This window comes from Heliconius melpomene, chromosome 5, assembly GCF_056956725.1.
Source record: "Heliconius melpomene rosina isolate 202511_hmr_F chromosome 5, ASM5695672v1, whole genome shotgun sequence".
NCBI classification, from domain to species: domain Eukaryota; kingdom Metazoa; phylum Arthropoda; class Insecta; order Lepidoptera; family Nymphalidae; genus Heliconius; species Heliconius melpomene.
The window spans coordinates 3,931,601-3,954,042 of record NC_140393.1 but is presented as its reverse complement, the minus strand read 5'-3'; the positions used below and the strand labels follow the sequence as shown (position 1 = coordinate 3,954,042).

The following is a 22,442-nucleotide window of genomic DNA, read 5'->3' as shown; positions in this document are numbered from 1 at the left end:
TCACAAATGTTTATAAATTTTTCCAGAATGTAACGACAATTGTTGTTTGTAAAACAAGAACATACTATTTATTTTACTAAAATTCGAAAATTCGTTATTATCATACAAAGTTCAAATAATATAAAAAGAACATCCAATACAATAATTAATTAAGCTCAGTAGGATTCAATTATATTTCAGTTAAAATAAAATAATTTAATTACAAAATACAATAACGAGAAGCTTTTATTTAAATTTTATTTATATAGTTTTTGATTGTAATCATTTATCAGAATTAAAATAAAACAAAAAACTATATATAGAAAAAAGAAAATTAAGGTAATTTAGGCCGTTATGGCGCAGCGGCACAAGGGTGTGACTGTAACACGACGGTTGTGGGTTCGATCCCCACTCGAGGAAATGAAATATTTATTAACGTTTATATTTCCATTTTTTCGCTTTGGTGTCGAGGCAAAGCACGTTGAGTTCAGCTACTCATCACTCAATGCCTCCAGAATTTGGCAGAAAGTGGGGAACGGAGTGTCTTTACACCGGGTTCCCTCTGCCTGCCTTCCTGTGTGCGGGATACAGCGTGAAGCTGATTTTTTTTATACTGTGATTGTATCGAATCTCAAAGCTCGATAAGACTTTAAATTTAACTATCATTAGTTATTACTAGCAGAATAAGCATTGTTGAAGAAAGATTTAATAAATAAAAATAAATATAAATGTAGGTACATTAATGTCTCAATAAATGGGTAAGATCTAATATGCTGTAGTTGATATATTACTCTAGAATTCTATGAAGTCTTAAAACATTTTGTATACAAATAAATACAGAAGAAAACTGCCAGCAAGGTCAATTTACGAACTTTCATGCCGACCACAATATATTAAATAGTAATTTATCTGATGGGGTACAAGAATTAAGGTTATTCCTGGAGGCTTTTAATGATAAATTAAACAGTACAATTTTAGTTCTTAAAATAAGTCGTTTTGTTGTAGCATACTCATATTTTTTGTAGAAAAACAAAATGCGAAAATAAATCTTAATCTGTATAATATCTCGATTTTAATTAAGCACCTGATCCCTTCATTATAGAATCCCTTTGATGACCAAATTTAATTATTTCATAAAAAAATAAATATCATTATTATTTTAATACAATTACTCAATATCCTAAAATAGTCCTACTAATATTATAAATGTGAAAGATTGTAAGAATGGATGTCTGTTCCACTTTCAAGCAAAAACTACTGAACTGATTGTGATGAAACTTTACAGTAATATTGCTTACATATCAGAACAACACATAAGCTAGAAATTATGTACAGATTTAATAATTTGACTATAATATAATAAGCGGGCGAAGCAGCGTTTGGGTAGCTAGTAATATACCAATTGTGTCTATAGGGCATTTAGGACGTACCGAAATTTTACCGACTGCGCGTGGGCAAGACGCTTAACTGCTATTAAGAACGACTCCAACACAAATTGTAATTAATGACTGCAGAGGTCGAAACCTCGGACTAGAGAATTTAGAAGTGACATGGAACATGTGGTTAGTATGATGCATTACAATCGTTGTTGTTAAGACAATTGTTTAATCGGCGAAGATAAATATTTTAGCAGTACTATAAATATTTAAAATGCGCCCTAAATTAATTATGAATCATATAGGTACTTTAAGATTATTTTCTGACAGAAGAAACGATAAAACAATATTTTAAATTTAAAACGTTTTACGTGATAACAGCAAATTGCTAAAAATTTAAATCGAGTTATTATCATTATTTTGTATAAATTCGTGCCTCTCTATCGTTTTATCCTCGCTCTCACTCGCACGCCCGGCTCAGGCGGAACGTGACAATGAGACAAGCTTTTTCGTGCGATCAGCCAGAAGTCATCAATTTATAAACGTTTAACACATCAAAAAAGACAAAATCATTTAATTAAAACTAAAAATCAACAAGACTAAATTTGAACTACAAACAAACGGCTATCAGAATAATAGTCAACATAAAATACTAGTGAATCGTCCTCACTACGTCCTATATGGGGTCAAAGCAACTGCCACTATGAATTGAGCCCGCTTTACGACCGCTGAGCTCGGGATCGCTCAAATTAGAAAATGGCTTCCGTGTGTCATTTTTTTTTTAATTTTACGACTTTAAGCCGAGTCCGTGTTGTTGTGTTGCCTTTTTAATTGAGTTAATGTTGTGAATTTTAACTTAAAATTAAATTTATTATGGGATTTATTATTAGGCCACAATAAAAGAAACAATGGCAACAATGGTGTAGGTTACAGTGTGAAGCTGATAAACGAAACATTGTTTTTGTTCAGAGTGGATTTCCTAATCATTATTCTTACATTAAAAAAAAATAAAAATGACTAAGTCTACTTATGAGGCCTTCTTCATGGCTGACGCCAGTCGTGGCACAGGAAAACAAGCATGTGACTGTAAGCACGACAACTTGAGAGTTAAATTCCCACTCGAGGAAATGAATTATTTAGTATTTTCTTCGCTCTGGTGTCAAGGCTAAGCGCTACGTTGCGCTACTCAACACGCATTACCTCCAGAATTTGACGAAAAATGGGAGTGGACTCCCTCTCCTACTCTGACACTGAAGAACAATAAAACTTTTGTAAGTATATTGCTTTTTATATATCTACACAAGTTTTTAAATTAAAAACAAATGCGTATATTCTGATACAATTTTTCTATCTTTACATAATGTTTATTTACATATACGGAGGACATTCTTTATTTACTATGTAAGCAGGTGCCTTATAATATATTATAGAGATAAATTAATTTCTCATCAAGCGACAATATTTGTTTAATGATATTGAAAATGACTTCTTTGTTCATACCATTGACTTTCTAGTATTGCGTTTGAAAATTTACAATGTTTTTTTCTAAGGAATGTCAAATTTTCAATATATCTTTTAACGTTTAGTATTCAAATATTTTTATTATTATATTTCGTGACAAGGAAAGAAAGGGCGTAGAAAGGGAACCTGCTCAAAAGGTTCCCTCTTCCCTTGCTATCCGGGATAAAGGTGGAAGATACTAAAACTAAAAGTTAACACGGTAGTTAAATTTAGTTTGGTTCGCCTTAACTATCCACTAACTATTGTATAAACTGTAACATTAACCTTTCGTTATACGCAAATCCGAAGCCATGTATGTATACTATGTAGGATAGCGAAATTGATAATGAGATTTATATGAACTTTATAGTGATTCTTGGTTCTAGAGCACTAAGCTCATAAAATATAAACATGCGAAACTAACTGGGTTATATCATAATATTTTTTTATGAATCCTCTCATCAAATATGCATTAAAATACTTAAATTAATTTTAGATAAGTCTTGAGAAATAATAATTAAGTTTTAACTGTAATAATTATGTAGATTAACTAAATAAAATTCTATGTATTAAATTTATAAGACTGCATACAAAGCTGACGCAGAAAGCACCAGATGACGATAACTTAAAACTCATTTTTTTTCAGCTTTTCATAGCATATATACCTATATATACTAGCGGCCCGCTCGCGGTTTCACCCGCGTGAACTATGTTATTATTAATTTCTGTCTCCATGACTACGTCCTAGTGACGTCTATGCAAAATTTGAGACTTCTAGCATTTGTAGTAACGAAGTTTCATACAAACTTTCGACCCCAAAAACAATCCCTTAGAAGTCGAATATTGCAAATTCCCGTCTTAGCGAGCACCTACGTCCTATAAGTAACTCCTATGCAAAATGTGAGATTCCTAGCACATGTAGTTTCTGAGATTTCGTGATGAGTGAGTGACCTTTCGATTTTATATATATAGATTAAGACACTCCTTATCCCACTTTCTACCGAATGAGACATAGCGTGTGGAATGTCTGAATTCAACACTGTATATATTAACAAATAATCATTTATTACACCGACCGAAAATCAAACTCACAACCGTCGTTTACCATCACACGCTTCCCCCACTACATACATAACACAATAATGATAAAAATTATAATGGAATCGGTAATTCCTTCCTTTGGTGCAATATGCAATGGCTCCCTCAAGGCGACAAGGCAACGCAATCTCAGCTTCCAGTTCAGAATACTAAGCACCTGTAATATATTCATCTGGGAAAAATCGTGATCCACCCGCCCCAGGTATACCACTCGAATAGAATATTAACCAAAATATCAAAGGACTTAAAAGTGTAAAGATTTCTTTATTATTAGGTACTTTTTCATATTAAATACCATTCGTGGGCTCGTGGCACAAGCTTTTGCTATATAAGATAAACGCGACAGGTTGTGGGTTCGATTCCCACTCGAGGAAATGAAATATTTAATATTTGCTTCGCTCTGGTGTAAAGGTAAAGCGCGGTTCTGAGTTCTGAAACTCAACACACAATGCCTCTGGAATTTGGCGGAAAGTGGGGAAGCGTCTTACCACGAGGTTCCCTTTACCTACCCTGCTGTGTAATATCTAAATTACAACAATATTATAAGCCTATATGAAAAATATATTTTTAAAAGATTAAAAATAACATAATAAATCTCTCCATAATCTGAGAAGCGAATTGTGGATAAAATATTAATTTACAAGTCTGCGCGTCATGTATAAACTAACATAAATTCCTTCATGGCGCCAGTGGCTATAAGTTTTGCGAGTGCGGCATTAAAATCTCGTTAAAACACTATCCAGTATCGGAGGTTCTGTAAGTACTAGGTAGTCCTAGTAAATAGTGGGTACCAGTAATTTCTCGGCGTCTGTGTAATAAATCAGCTTCACGCTATATCGCATATAGCAGGATAGGCAGGGAAACCTAGTGTTAAGATACTCCGCTCTCCACTTTCCGACGGATTTTCGCGAGAGGTAAGAAATGTAAATATAAACAAATAATAATTCATTCCCCCGAAGGGACATCGAACCTGCAACCGCCAAGACGGCCTCGTCTAATGTAACGTAATGAAACAAACGACAACGTGAGATGGACGCCCGTCATTACCGAAGCGCAACAAGTAAACTCACTCAACCAATCGCCAAACAAATCGTGTTGACTAATCGCAAAAAAGTAAAAGTTGGAACTTGGTGCTATGAGTCAACAGTCCTTTGCACTTTGTCAGTACAAACGTTCCCCTCGTAGTTTTTGTATATTAAAATTACTTTAAGAATTGAAAAAAAAAATATAGTAAAAAGATAGGGCAAAATATTTCATTTGAAATTTCAAGCAATATTTCAATTTCGTTTTCGAGTGTTTTCACTCTACTGTGACACTTTAGATTCTAGTAATGGCACCTCTTTTATTAATAGAGGTATTTAAGTGCCTGTCTTGTTTCACTCTCAGAGAAAATTCTATAGACACTGACAGTGTAAATGTTTAAACATAGACATATGATCCCTTAACACCAACAATTTGCTGTACAGTGTCATAAATAACGAGTCGTTCATGTTATTTTCTCATTGGGGGTGGAATAAGGCGTAGAGTTCTTTTCACAATTATATTTTAAACGTTGTTTAAAAAAGAAAGCTATTGTCAAAAAAAATGCATCTCTGCTCTCTGCTTGCTCAGCTTAGCTGATAGACAATCAGAGAGAGAAAGAGAGAATAGAGACATAACAATGAATTTAGATACCAATATGCAAACTTCCTCTTATATTACGCTTCGGAAACTACTGATTGCTGAGAAATGGACCGATGACTCACGAGCTGTACCGTACACGATAAGATACATGTTTTTTTTATTAACCCGTCTCTCCTATAACGGATAAACATACTACCTGTCTCAATTAATCATTCGACAAATGTACTGAGGAAAAAGTTAAACTTGAAAAGCATCCTTGTCTTGCAGGCCTTTAAAATAATCGATGTCATTGACAAGACAATGTATGAAGACAATGAATAATGAGGACCATGTTTGACTTACGTTTTACGACCGATATATATACGATAATATTTGATCTTAAGCGGGGTTATTTTCTTTTTCCATATATTTCAGGAAAAAAAATAGTAGAAGACGAAGAAAGAATAAGATTTTTTTATGAATTTTAAGTCTAGGCCTCATATAACTCATAAATGTCTCGATCGTTCGATCTGTTACAACACTATGGAATGTTGCCGCAAGGTCGGGTACGTTCTGAGATCTTCATGATTCATCCACTCGTCTCCTTACTTATATTATGTTGTTATTATTAACAATATCTCTTGAAATATAATTAATAGAAGTATTTATGTTCGTATATTTTATTTTTACCATTAAAAATGAATGAACATTAATTGGTGTATTTTGATTTTTTTTAATTATAAAGAAATATACTGTGGGAACCTTAGATAATATCAATCGATTTAACAATATAAAGGTTATCAACTGTATTTGGCAGAGGTTACTAATAACATAAACAAGAAAAATAATAAAAGACAGTGCAAAGTTAGTATGTTTGTACTAAGAGTCAGATTTTCAATTTGTAATAAGAATACCTTTGAAGTAGACTGGAGCGAGTATTTCATTTGGTAATTAATGATTTTTTACCTTTAACACACAAAGATTTTTCACAACTTTGCATACTCAAAATTAAACTTTATAAAGTACATTAATATGTATAATATGTACATATTTTATACTGATACCCAAAATTCGGAACTAAGTTAGTCAAAAAATATTTATGGAAACTGTAAAATATTCGACAAAGCTGGCCACTTTTTAAAACAAAAATAATAAGCGTATTGGACGTTCAAGGCTGTGCCTGTCGTTTTAGTTTTAATAATCAAAATGGAATTTTCCAAGTACGCCGACTGTTATTTGGACGCGAAAGTTGGTATAGAGTTAAAAATACTCGCAAGAAGTTTCTTGGAATATAAAAACAAACAATGTTTAGCGGGTAAAGCTTGCGTTCTGCCTTCGTTAGTCGTACTCGTAGAATAAGATTGCATCTATTTATTATTTACATAAATTGAGATCTAAGCTCTGAGTTTATGTTATATGAATTTAATAATTATTTTTTTTGTGTTTTCCTTATATTTTAATTTGATACCAAACATTAACAAAAACTAAAATTGCCCCAGCTAACGATAAACCAATTAGTATAACAGATTCTTTGGTATGTCGTAATAAAAAAAAAATAAACGATAAAAATCAGAAAAAAACAATACTATACCAAAACATTTCCTAACAAGTGGGCAATTCATCAAGTACTTCCACGGCGTGTGTGGGGGTTGCTTTTTTTTCTTGCAGCTCCTATGCGAGGGGTGATGGCACCGCTCAGGAGCCTTGCCGTGCTTCGTAAACATTCCGAGCAAACCCTAACACTTCCATAGACTTTTACTGTTACATCACTGACACTGGCAACACTACGTAACACTACACTATACGTTAAAACCACAACCACTAAACACAGAGTGATACCACTAAAAGGTCATCTGTAGCCACCACCCTTCCAGCCAAACACTACACGGGTGCAGCGTGCATTAACTGCAAAGAAAAGAAAACAAAAAATATAGTAACCCCTCCCCAAATAAGAAAAATAAAAAGGGAAATTTGACAGAGAATTAAGTAGGACAAACACGCATTGAATAGTTCTCGCTAAGTGCTCCCTAATATGAGCTTCCGCCGTCGCTCGTCTCTAAAGAATGAAATAAAAAATACAACGGCGACTTTTTTTATGCGCCGTTATGAAAAGTAAGTCAATGTTTCACTAAAGTAGGTGCTGATGTCTGACATCAATTCGTTTCGTCGAAGCATGATCTTTTAGCTCTATAATCTTAAACACACTTGTTAATAAATAAAAATCGACGTTGGCATTTCTAGGAGATCTGATCTGGTCTGTGTCAGTGGTGATTTAGTGGAAAATTCTTTTGTACTCGTTTAAATTTTATATGAACTAGATATTATTAATTATTAATGTTTCATCTTAGAGAGCTAAGGGGGACACATGTGAAATCAATTTAAGTTGTTTTGTTTTTAGATCATCAATAGTCGTTAATTGTTAATAATATTTTAAGCTTCTATAAGTAAAATTATTTCATCAACACTTCCACATTTATAGTATACGAAAGCTATGCCAGAAATACAATTGGGAAAACATGTACTTTACATTGAGTTGTTTGCATGCGGTCACAGACCGGTGGAAGGTCAAGGCGCTTACGCTCAGCCATCAAGATATTACACCCATGCTCAGACGAGGACTTCATTGTTCCGTAAGCTTCACTAAAAGTAAAATGAGCAGCTAGAATAAATGGAGACGAGAGAACAGTTGACGAATGCAAAATTGTTTAATATGTTTTAGGAATTAAAATTAATTATTGTGGACTTCCTAGCAATCTACTAAAATCCGATGTTTAATATTATAAAGAATATTGATTTTAATTATATTTGATAACTTTCATAATATTTTGATAAAGTAAAAAAATAATTTCGTTAAGTTTTGCGAAAAGGCCCAAATGTTTTGAGAAATCTGTCATTTCTGACAATTTTTACTCATAATTTAAGTGTTTTTTTCTGTATTTTCCTAATACATGGTATATTTTCAGCCCTAAAATATATAAACACATCAATCTTTCTCAGAAAAGTAATATCGATTTCGCTTCTTATAGCACCATGTGTACATACATATACAAACATATGTTTAGACAGTTATATAAGAGCTCGTCCGAACTGGAAGTTTCGCGTTAGACCAAATACGGTGCCTGTTCGAGTGTACGACCCTTTGTAGTTTTTACAACGAGACACGAGAACAGGATTCAGAATGCAATGTAATAACGACAACGTCTTATATTACACTTCGTTTGGCTTAAAAAAATACTGCTTCCCACTTTATCCCGCAAACAGCATGGTAGGCAGAAAGAACCTAGAATTAAGGCACTCCGTTCCCACTTTCCACCGATGATTGAGTGATTATTTATTGAGGCATTGTGTGTTGAATGGCGGAATTAAACGCCGGGCTTTTGCCTTGTAGCCAGAGCGAAAAAAATAAAATATTAAAAAAAAATCTTTCCCTCGAGTGGGGATCGAACCCACAATCTTCGCACATCCTTGTACCCATGCACCACGAAGGCCTCCAGTTTTATAAACTAAAATGTTATAATTCTATACAGAAAAAATAATATAAAAGTTTAATTCTGTTATTGTTTAACAGGGACACGAGCCCCCAGACAACAATAACTTCGTGGAGACGTACCAGATGTGGCTTTGATATCTAAGCTCGTCGCTTGTATAAAAATGACCATTAGGGGGTATAGGGGTAGAGTTAGGGGGTGTAAGAGTAGGGTTAGGGGGTAGGTGTTCATTCATCTGTAATATGACGTCATGCGGCAGGGTCGTGCCCTCTCAGTTGGCGACAGAAAATAGATGCTGTGAAACACTTCGTATACGATACAGGATTTACCTATGACAATGTTTATTTGTATGAAAGCAAGAAATAGAAAATTACGTGTATGTGGAAATGTGAAGTATAATAAATGTAGGATTAAAATATCCTATTGCTGTTATTGAGTTATGTTGTTAAGGCAAAACGCGGCGTTTAGTTCCACGCAATGCATCCAGAATTCGGAGGAAAATGGGGTACAGAGTGTTTTAACTAGCTGTACCTCTTCTTACCCTGCTGTGTGCGGGATTCAGCGTGAATCTGACTTGTTTTATTTACTTTTATAAGTCATTTAATTTCTTTTCTTTCATCCTTACTAAAAGATCATTCTCCCTATTCATTAATTTTACAGATAAGATAAGACTTTTCACAGAGAACATATCAGATACAATACAACCAAAACCTAGTTGACAGCAATAAAGTAACAGAGTGTTTGAACACAATGTTTCAGTGAGGACATATCGATTGAATTAATAAGAAGTGGGCGCGCGGGTGGTCCGCGTGTGGATTGTAGGCGCGATTACAAACGACCAAGTTATCGATATAAGAAACTTTTTATGGCCCATTTATGTTATAAGAACAATAGATGGACTTTTGTTATGTTTTATCATATTATATATTTTGGTTAGAGTAATTGTTGCTAGCAACTATTGTATGGGATTGGGTCGTACACGTTCCAGTCGTTAAGAGGTGAAGTAACTGGGTACTCTTTTGATCGTACTGGAATTTTCTTATATAAATTATTAATTGTAGATCTATGGAAATTGTAGATAAATGGTTTAAATCATCTTTTATTTGATAGGTTTTTGCATTTATTTCAGTGCTGCATTGTAAACATTTTTTTTTTATTAAGTAATTTTATGTAGATTTTCAGTTTAGTTCTTTTTCGTTCTTTTTTCTGCGTTCTACTCTTCTATTCTTTTAATAGCAGCTTTTCATAGCAAGTGTACAGAACATGTAGCCATGTCAAGACATTTTAGTATATTTCAAACAATTACAAATATAACAATTATTTATTTTAATTATTCTCATAAATAGTAAACTTCTCTATGCCTCATTAGGTTTTTCATTACATCGTATTACAGACGTTCGGCATTAGCATAATCTGCTGCGTACAAGGAAAGGAAGGAAGGCCTTGAGCGTTTAATATTTACTTAAAAAAACATATGTATTTACAATATATATATGCCGATATTTTTTACGTTATTTTATGTTATTGAATTCTAGTTATAAAAAAATGTATTGTGAAAATATTATTAATTTAAAATGTATCATCATAGTGTCAGTAAGACAAAATTCGGCTTTGAGGTTCTCTATTAAACTCTTTAAATTTCTCGAAAATTGGGTGGAAAATGGGGAACGGAGTGTCCCAACACAAGGTCCCGCTACCTTCCCTGCAATATGCGGGATACATGGTATATGCGGGATACAGATGAAGTTTAAAAGAGATATATTGCATTTGTTAAATTCCCTTTACAATTTGACTCGTGACCGGCTGTCGTCCTCTCAGGTAAGCTAAACAACTTACGTACTTACTGAAAGTTGAAACCGTTTCGTGAGCATCGCTGGGTTCAAGGTAGTTCTTTGGACACGACTAGAATACTGTTACTACAATAACAATTTGTATTGTTCAGATACAAAGTAACTATGAAATATTTCAATACAATTTTAAATTTTTATGGATAATATATTTCCTGGATGATTATTTTATATAATTGTATTAGATTATCCATACCTATATTATAAATTCGAAAGTAACTCTGTCTGTCTGTGTGTCTTTTACGCAATTTGACATGCAATTTATTCCGCCATGTTAATAACAACCATCGCCATGCAACCGTTGCCAAGCAACGATTTCCAAAGTTTGTTGTTAGAAAACGTCACCCAAAATGAGCTTGCTTAACGCATCTCTCTATTGAAAACTGAAAATAATTTCATAAATATATTTAATAAATATTAGTATAGTTCAAGCGGGCGTAGCCGCATTCGGGGCCACTAATTAAAATATATAATTTCTAATCTCAACGTTATAAAAATTGGATTTCATTGCTCAAAAAAAATAAAATTTATCACAATTTATCGTAATTACGTTCAAACAGGTTCCCTAAAGGTGATTGACTAAATATTGCTTATATTATGCAAAAACATAAAATAAAGACCTCTGAAACGCTCAAAGAGACATAGCTATGAGTTGTGATAACAAATGATTAGGTACACACGATGGAGGCTTGCCACGATAACGCGAGGTCAAACATCCAATAAAAGTGTACACCGCACAATAACCCTAGTGTATTCATTAATATGATTTACCTAATAAAGGATATTAGAACTCTCTTTATAAACTCTCTCTCCATCTCTCTTTATAAAAAAACATATAATCAACCAATAATGTTCTCGACAAATTACCGTTTTGCATAACGGTGAAAAAAAATTGGTAAAATAAAAGCGCAAATTCCACCCAATACGGTTTCCTTAAGAAAAATTGAATTAAAAAATATAGCTAACTCAAGTAACAATATAATTGCTATTCCAGACGCCACTGCTTCCAACGCAGTGGGGTTGTTCACCTTTAAGAATTAATAGTGTTTTGCTAATGCCTTTGTTTTTATATACTTCAAACTAATATAATATAATTAATAGAAAAAGTAAAAGATTTAGATATAAAAACATAAAAAATAATATCAAAATTATAAGTAAGGTAAAAAAAAATAAAAAAATATTCAAATATGTTTAAATTGATAAAATCCTCTAAATTTTTTTTTTGCAACCAGTACACCACGTGCTTACAACTCAACCAATGTAGTAGTGTGCGTAAAGTGTACTTGTAGTAGTAATTGCGTATCTCCTCCGTCCTCCGGCGGAGGGCGGGGCGGCGCACGCGAACTGATAATAATTATTAGTCTAGGGCAATTAAGAGGCGCCACAGAGCCAGATACGCCTGCCTGATGATGAGATAGCGGACTACGGGGGCAGGACGTGGAGAACGTGAGGAGATCCGGGTTGTTAGATTTTGTAATTGTAAACAAATGCGGTAGTTTGTTTCTAATATTTATCTACCTTCATTTTATTGGTATATATTGCATTTTTATTCGTTTTTGTTATCCAGAGTAAAAAAATAACACATGTTGTTAATTATTATGTATTTGTATCCCACAGATAGCACGTCAGGCAGACAAAACTTAGTGTTAAAACACATCGTTCCCCATTTTACTACATTTAATTCGGTATCATGGCGAAAAAAGGAAAATAGGAAATTAATTTCTTTGAATGGAAATAGATCCTACAATTTGTCGCGGTTCACGAGTGGCCTCAACAAGATCAAAATATTAAATAATTCCAAATTTAAAAACAACACTATTCTTTTCTCACAATCGAGTAAGCTTTAGAGTTGTGATGTAAGTTTGTTCTTACATAAAATCAACTCTAAAGATCTCCGATCTTTGATAAGCAATTTTGCAATTGAATAAGCGATCGGCTAGAACAATCGCATGTTTGTGTTACACTCGTATTGTATGTACGTCTACTTGTATGTGTATTTGAATACGTTGAGTGGAATAATACTTAGTTGAGAATAGTTTAAATAAATATATAGACTTTTATTTGTAACGTCAATTTTGTATAGATTTCTATAGTTAGCTTTTTTTTTTCAGAGCGAAGAAATGGAAATGTAAACCTAAATAAATATTTCACTTCCTCGAGTGGGGATCGAACCTACAACCGTCGTGTTACAGTCACTCCCGCTGCGCCATGACGGCTTTAGGCTGTATTCCGCGTATGGTAGGGTAGGTCGAGGGAAGCTAGTGTTGAGATACTCCGTTCCCGTGAGTTTGATTTGCATATGTGTTTGTGTTACTCGCACCGGTTGCGTTTTTACTTAGTTGAGAATCATTGATAGAAGTATATTATATTAATTTTTAACGCCGTTTCAACATCAAAATTTAGGTATGGACTTGTATAATTAATTCTTTTTTTCAGTCAACCCGTATCCTACGTATAGCAGCGAAGGTAGGAGACCTAGTGTTTAGACACTCCGTTCTCCACGTATAGTTATAGAAAATACAATCTTATTCACTAACTACTGACATCTGAAGACCAATATCATCATGATGTGACTTTTCGTGTTATTGAGAAAATATGCGCTATACATACATATATATACATACATATATATACATACATTAATAAATAACAAGGGAAAGTTTACAAACGCCAACATAAACATCTATGTTGATTAGATAAAATGTACTACGACGTTCATTAGCATTGAGTGTGACGTGCCTTTTATATAATTATTTGAGAAAATCTTTTGCAATTTATAAAAAAAACTGACTCAGCAAATTCCGTATTAAATTTAACTAAATCAGCTTCACGCTTTATCCCGCACACAGCAGAGTAGGCAGAGGGAACCTATTTTTAAGACACCCGGTTCCCCATTTTCTGTCGAATTCTGGAAGCATACGTGTGTTGCAAGTGTCCAGCCTCCAGAATTCGGAAGAAAGTGGGGAACGAAGTGCCTTAACTAGGTTCCCCTGTGCGATACAGCGTGAAGCTGATTCTTAAAACAAAATGGAATTTTCACAAAAAAATATATTACATTTCTATTGTTTTTCCTAAGTGCTTAATAAAATTCGACTTCGCTCAAAATATTCAATTCAAATACTGACTGCAAAACAATAGTTCAGAAAAGCTGACGCAACTGTGATGCTTTGTACGCTGTGTTTATTTTGGCGAAGAAATTGGTATTTAAATTAGCATTACGTCAGAAAGAGGGTCATCAAAAATCGCTTAGGGATTATCAAACAATAATCAACCAAATGGTTTTCTTTACATGTGGGATATCTGTTTACTTAGATAAGATATGCAGCTTCCAGCTGATCTCAAGATCGCTCTCAAATTTGAGATGGGAGCGGTTTATAAATACGGGCTAAAATATAGTTCGTTAAAACACAAATCAACATCCAATTTTTTCATCATTCATAGATATCATAATTAATAAATAATTTACCCGAGTGGGGGTCGAATCCACAACCTTCAAACGCTTGTTCCACTGCCCGCAATGGCCTCTCAAAAAATATTCAAATATTAAATATTCGGTTTTCTTTACATATGAGATATCTGTTAATAAGATACGATATACAGTTTCCAGCTGGATCTCAAGATCGATCTCAGACTTGAGATGGGAGCGATTTATAAATACGGGCCAAAATATAGTTCGTTAAAACACAAAACCAATATCCAATTAATTTGAGAAACAAGAATATTTAACTGGAGAATGCTCGTGTTGGCATAAAATAAATATTCATAGATGTTATTAGTGAGGTCGAGTACTTGTCATTGAATCATTTTTTTTTATGAAAAATTTATTAAACACTTCTTGTATCCGTTTTTAAATAAATAAATCGCTCTTAGTGTAATTTAGTTTTGGCGGAGGGCGGAGAAACTAATTTGGTGTTTCGAAACTAATTTCTCTCTGCCTACCCGATAAACGAGATAAAACGTGAAGCTTTAAAAATGAATTTTTATATTTCACTTATATAGTAATTGCTCGACTATATTTAATATTTGCTATAATATATATTATATTTAATATATAAAAGGACTTGTCCTCACGCACGCACAGCCGTAACCGCTGTGCGTAGAAACGTGAAATTTGGACAGATGTTTACTTTCGTAATCTGGACATCCACTAAGAAAGGATTTTGAAAAATTTTAACCCTAAAGGGGTGAAATAGGGGTTGAAAGTTTGTATTGAAAAAAATTTAAATCAGCACCAATATTTATAAAATTTGAAATTCAGACTCTTAAAAGTATTTAATTTAACACATGTTTCATGGTTTTCTAGAATTCTTTCCCTAAGGCTGCAAATAAGGGATTGAAAGTTTGTATGGAAAAATCTTTAAATCGCCATCGATTTTTATAAAATTGGAAATTTAGATTCTTAAAAATATTTCATTGAATACATGTTTCGTGGTTTATTAGAATTCACCCCTGAATAAGCAAGCGAAGCTGCGCGCGTCCGCTAGTATTAATATATACACTCAAAATTTAATTAAGACTAGACAATACAATGTACAACAAATAGAAATTAATATTCGGCTCGATCTTTCGGCGTCGTAATTAGGTAACGAAGCAACTAGGTCGAACTTTCATGATTCATCATATCTATATATGTAATGGGGAACGGAGTGTGTTAACACTACGTTTTCTATAGCTACCATGTTATAAATAAATTCTATGAATGAAAACAGCATCTCAAGATCGATCTCAGACTTGAGAGCGGTTTATAAATACGGGCCTAATGCGGTAGGCAATTACATCATCACCATCGAAAACTTTCCCATACAACTAATTTGTTTTGAAAACCCTTTACCCATGGGACAAATGCCAACATCAATATACGCCTGTCGATTATTCTCGTCTTAGAGTGGATTAAAGCTATTTATCAGAAATACTAACCTATTCATCTATGTTAGAAGATTAATGTATAAGCTATGACTTCTAAGGTTATATTTAAATCGTTTAAATATAATATTGTATTTATGTTAGTAGGAAATTACGACGTTAAAGCGAAGTAAGGAAAACTGTATATTATTTTGTATGGTGGTTGTGTATTCGATTCCTATATTAAAACAATCTGGCTTTACCGGTAGCCACTAAATTCATAATACCTCTATAGTAGACGATCAAATTCTTTTATCTTTACGCTTTATTAGAGTATAGCATAGTAGACAGAAAAACCAAGAGTTAAGACACTCCGTTCCACGTTTTTAACACCAATTAATACACCAATAAATTAACTAAAATATACTCGTATATATAACGAAGAATTGTTAAGTAATAAATAATAAAACAATTTCCTTTTCTATTAACTCAGGTAACTTGGGTCCATTCATTCATTGATTGATTCTATATTTGATGAATGACATGTAACAAAGAAACTGATGAGATAGGAATTTGCCGCCATCATTAGGCTATATTCATATGTGAATATACATATATAGGGTTATTTAAATCGTTAATAGAAAACATATACTTATATGTCTTACTAATATAAGAAGTTGATAACTATGGATAAAGCGAACAACGTTAAATAAAAAAGAAATATGAGAATTTTTTAGCCATTAACAAAAAACTAGATATATCCTAATTTAAAATAAAATATGTACATAATAAAAAATGTTTCGAGCGTGAGAAAATAAAAAAAAACACAAAAATGATGCTTGACCATTTGATTCTTTAAGTTAGAACCAGCTTAAATTAAAATTAAGAAGCTAATAATACTATTTTTTATATACTAGATACCTAAGTATAATAATTTATTTTATAGCATTAAAACTAGAAATCCTTTTCCAGATAGTTATATCGTTATCTTGTTTGGTATTATAAATTCCAAAGGTCGCCAGGTCAACCATATAAGATGAGGAAACAACAAACACTAAATGCCTATAAAATGTTTGTATATAATATACATTAGGTACGAGTGATTCTTGATTCGATTAGTGACTTGTCACTTATCATCTATGCTTACAAATGGGAAGAAATAGACAAGCAGGGATACAAGCATCTGGCTGTAAGAGCGAAAGGTTATGGGTTCGATCCACTCGGGAAAAAGAAATACTTAATATTTCATTTCTCCGCTTTGGTAACCAGGCGTTCAGATCTTCCACTGGACATTCAATGCCTTAGAAAAAATCGGTGGAAAGTGGAGAAAAGTGGGAAATAGGAGCTACGATGTATATAGTCTTGTTAAATAGGGAAAAATAACTCAAAATGCCAAACTCAATAACAACAAACATAAAATATTTTTAACGATATTATTTGTACAAAAAAAATAAACGATTTTATAAAAGCATTTTTTTCATACATTCATATTTTTATTAGCATACGTACATTACATATATTGTTATGGTCATTGTGTTTAATTATTTGTAATAAATAACATTATAGAGATATAATATATATCTTTTATATATTACGTAGGTAATAAAATATATGATAATTCATTCATACAAAGCTGTCTTTTGACCAGATTGACCCTTCAGATAGGGTGTTGTTATTGTTTTAATATATTTCAGTATTAGATTTTTTAAATCATATTTATTTAGTTAATTCTATTGTTATTAAATAACCTAATTGTAATAAAAACAAGTATTTTAACAAAAATATTAAATAGATATGTAATCTTGTCATCGACCTCCGAATGACCCTACTAGGACGTACAAGTAATAAAAATAAATTATTCTTATATTTTATACGTTTTTCCACAATTAAATGAAGTATTTAGTTATTTTAATGAACAAAAATATAAATAATTAATACAAAATTATACATAATTATTACTTGTTTCTACATACATTAGAATAAATTAAATAATGCAGTTATAGGAGTCCATAAATTTTATTGATAAAAATGTTGATAGTCCACTAATAATTGTTGCTTTTACTTTAATTTAATAAATTATGTTAAGTATTTATTGCAGCAATAGAAATGCCAATGTCCTTCCTGTCGAGCTTTCTCCGTATCAAAATTAATTAAAGATATGTTTTATTTTACGTAGGAGGATAGGCAGAGGGAACCAAAAGTTAACAGTTTGTTCCCCACTTATCTAATTCGAGTTCCTTATGTTTGAGTGGCGGAATTTAACGCTGCGCTGTGCCTCGACACAGAAGCGAAGAAATGAAAATATTAAATATTTAATTTGCTCGAGTGGGCATCGAAACCACATCCACATCAGAATGAATTTTTTTGTTATTATAACAATACAATGTTAAATAATAGGTATCTTTTGTTTGTAGGTAAACTAGTTATCACTCGGCATTTAAAATGGGCATCACGATACACGTGTTAAATATAACGTGACCATTCTTCGTTCAGTTCAAAACGGGACATTCGTTTATTAATCTTATATATGCAATTTTAATTGATTATTAACTATAGTATTAAATATGTTTATTTTCGTTTTTCGTGTAGCTCTTGGCTTTTTAATACGGGAAACATGATTCGATCGACCAAATTTACTTGCAATTTCAAAAAATGGGACATTTCTGCGTTCCGGGACAAGCGAAAAATGTGTCGTCTGCTCATGTTAGTCAAATAGCACTTTACCTCTATATTAATTTAATTATTAATAATTGTTTTATTATATTATCATTTATTTCACTTGGTAAACGAACATGTAATAAAATTATATACGCAAGATATAATATAACAAACGTATAATAGAACATGAGAACTGAGAACGTCGCTCGTTTGTACACTACACATACCACTACAACTACAACTACATACATACGTCACTGTAGTTATAGTATAAACGCACGTAACATAACGTTCTCTCGCTCATATGCTTTATATTCAATTCATCGACAAAAACGAAACACTAATACTTCGAAAGAAACTTTGAAATATGCGACGTTTCGACGCGTAATCAACAGGTGAGAGAGAAGTGAGTTGAAATATTTATACTTATTTATGTAGCTAGTATCGTAAATCGAACTGGGTGATACTTACATATAGTTAATATGTCACGGCAACGGCACGACACGGTAATAACAACACAAGACAAAAGTTAACAAAAACACTAGAGATGTAGTGCACCGCACTGCGGCCGTTAACCCGGCTGGTTGCGTTTCGAAAACTTCGCTGCGAAGCGTTTGGTGAATATTCAAAAATAGACCCGACTAAATGGCGAAATTTGCACGATATTGTATTTAAACGAGCGTTCACTATCGCGGAATACGTGGGAAATTGACGTAGATGTTATATATATTGTGTTTTAATGTAATTATAGTCGAAAAGTTTCCAGTATACAAAGTTGTGACCGCGCGATAGGGCTCTACGCGCGCGCGGCAACCCTACGACGTGCGGGACTAGACTGGCGCTCGGCGCTCCGGCCGCGCCTCGCGGAGCGCCCACACTCTCGCACACACGCGCACCGCTCAACTGATAAACAGCTTAAAAACAACGATGCTACCACAATATAAACATATCCCGCTTTCCTGTCGCGGTGCCCTCAAACGGAGAGATATCTCTTATCGAAATTATATTGTCCATTTTAATGACTAAAATCTTCTTTTTTTAGTTAGAAGAAAAGCTAGATTACTTATGAAATTTTCAATTAATAGATAAATATATAATACCTGCTAACATTATTATAAACGATTTAAGTGTTTATTAGTAAACAAATGTACGTTCAATGTGAGTACAGTAGAATGTACTGAGTCATGCAAATGTATATGTAATTAATAACAGCTAGGTGTATTTTATATAAAAATTTTTTTATCAGAAGTGATTTATCAGAGTTCAATGTTGTATATATGAAAAGAAAAAAACACTAATTTAATGTTCTTTTTTGATAAATTATCAGTTAAAATTCTTATTTGATTTGGCTGTAATATCATGTACCTACCTACTCCAAAATGTTCGATATAAAATTATTATAGGATTTACACACTGAGATATTTAAATACTTTTTTAGCTTTTTTTGTAGCTATAATTACTTTATTTCTTATAAAATAGGGTAAAGTTAAATATAATAAATGTATCAAGCGTTATAACAAAAATAAAACGTACTCACATGCCTGATATCCTTCTAATTTTCTTACTGCATGGAAATTACCTGAAATGAAAAATACTATCGGAAAATTTATATCTTAAATCTAAAAAGTAAAATAAAGCGAAGAAATAAAAATAAATGAAATATTTAAAAAAATGTAAAAGATTGCTTAAATGAAAAAAAAAACACTTATAACAATATACATATTACAACATAATTAAAACAAAAACATAGATAATTATAGTAAAAAAAAACATAAAAGTAATATACCTACATATATTATCTATATGTAGTTTACAAATCAATTTTTCCTTTATGGGTTTTTTATAGTTTACCATTTTTCCTTCACAATGTAAAAAGAAATTGAAGTCACGAATGTGTTTACATTTCTTTTAATACTGTAATAAAATTACTAAAATATTGAAATAAAAAATTACAATTATATTTATAATCGCTAATTCCTTATCTGTAGTCATGAGTTTTGATATTTTAATATAGAGGATGCCAATTTTTATATTTACTAATTCCCCTAAATGTTTTAGTTTTTGTGTTACAAGCTGTAATTTTCAATTGATTTTTTTCAAAATGTTCTATCAACCCTTAAAGAAAAATTGGTATTATTATTTTAAAAACATTCTCATTCTTTTTTTGTTGGTACCAAATAAAAATTATATTTTTTAGCTTCTAACGTATCCCGCACATAGCGGGATAACCAGAGGGATTCTAGGAACAAAATTTGGTTAAGACTAGGCACATACTAAAAGTATAGATATTATTACATTATTATTGCATCTATTATTTGTAGTACGTGTTCTTAATTAAATCTGAAGGTTAACACGTTAAATATTTTTTTCGAGCATTTGATTACCCATAGTTTTATATTATGGTACTTTTAATAAGTACCCCGCGCCTCTTTGGAAACCGTCTAAGAGGCGCGGGTTCAAATCCCATTACGTTCCAATTTTTATACGTTTTCTTATTATTTTTCTTTCTTAAGTGTGGAATAACACTTTAAAAATATGTTTAAAAAAATATTATATTTGGTATTTAGATCTTTTTTTGAATGGGCAATTTCTAGGAATTAGTAAAATATCAGAGCTTACTATATGGAGTAAAAATTTATGGAAATGATGGTATTAGTTTGTGTATCTATCTAACAATCAGCCTGTATAATAATGTTACATTAAGTGAACTCAAATAACGCTGTATTATTTATTTTTTATAATATAGTGCTAGAATGTTAAATATTAATGCAATTCATATACACTCGTATTAAGTACGCGCCATTAAAGTTTACACCGTTCTCTTATATTATTGTATTTAAATGTTTCTAGAGAATAATTATGAATATATATGAATTAATTTTATTATTATTATTTTTTATGAATATTACGTAACTGAGTTGCGTAATTGTATTTATTGTTGTGTTTGTGTTAATTACATAAGAGTAACATGGCAGGACTATTGCTTAAAAATGTTTATTATTGGTTTGTTGCTTTTACTATAGAACTTGTAATCCTCGTTTTAAGCAATCCAGCGTTGAGTGGCGGAACTCAACGCTGTTCAAGAGATGAAATGAAAATATTTAATATTTAATTTCCTCGAGTGGGAATCGAACTCATACTACTCTGTCGCCTTTAGAGTAATACGCTTGTACCTGGCCCTTTGTAATATAATTGGCAATTAAAATATAAATATTTGTTACAAGACTCCTTTTAGTAGGTACCTATTGTACGATATCATAGTTAAAATTAAAGAACAGAAAGAAAAACTTTATGTAATAAATATTCATTATAATGTTTATAAAACGTAAACATAAAACACTTCTGAACAATATAAATACTTGAAAATATTAATTATAATTTGGTTTTGTTGTTAAAAATTTGGCTTTTGTTATTAAAAGTTATAAAAAAAATAAAGAATAGAAAAAAACCTACGAAAGATAGAAGTACATATAAGTTATATTAAATTGTTATATCAGTATCACTATAATATATCTTAAGAAAAAATTACACGACAAAACAAAAAGCTATAAAAGTAAATAGTTTACAGCCAATCGATTAAAAGTCTGAGACGAGGCTTAGAAGAAATGCCCAGATAGTTACGTTTTTATCCGTTAAAGTTTTCCACGATCCCTATAAAGTTTTTGTTTCTATCGTTTTTGTGTAAAGCGATACAAGGCCGAACACCTTGATTGCCGCTTTATCCTTATGTTACCTTATATACTATAAGGAATTATTGGAAGGAATTATATAATATAAGGAATTATTGGAAGGAATTGGTGATATTAAATAGAATCTACGTAAAGAAAAAAAAACAGGTTCATGCTCTATTCCGCACACACCAGGGTAAGCACAGGGTTTGACCCGAATTCTGGCGGCATTACGTGTTGATTGGCGAAACTCAACGCCGCGCTTGATACCTTGAGTGTGGATTGAACCTACATCCAGTCATTTACAGTCACATATTTGTGCTCATTGCCACGACTGACCTCTGGCCTCTTGGCTTTAAATTTATATTATAAAATTTGAATTTT

General features: G+C 32.1%; 1 protein-coding gene across 1 annotated transcript in view; it reads right to left on the bottom strand.

Moving 5' to 3' along the window:
* LOC146538938 (dual 3',5'-cyclic-AMP and -GMP phosphodiesterase 11-like) overlaps window positions 1-22,442 on the bottom strand; it is a 122,967-nt gene that overhangs the window by 85,807 nt on the left and 14,718 nt on the right. Inside the window, exon 3 of the mRNA XM_085185931.1 lies at window positions 19,928-19,969. Coding sequence (XP_085042057.1) covers window positions 19,928-19,969 — 42 coding nt within the window. The remainder of the gene's footprint in view (window positions 1-19,927; window positions 19,970-22,442) is intronic.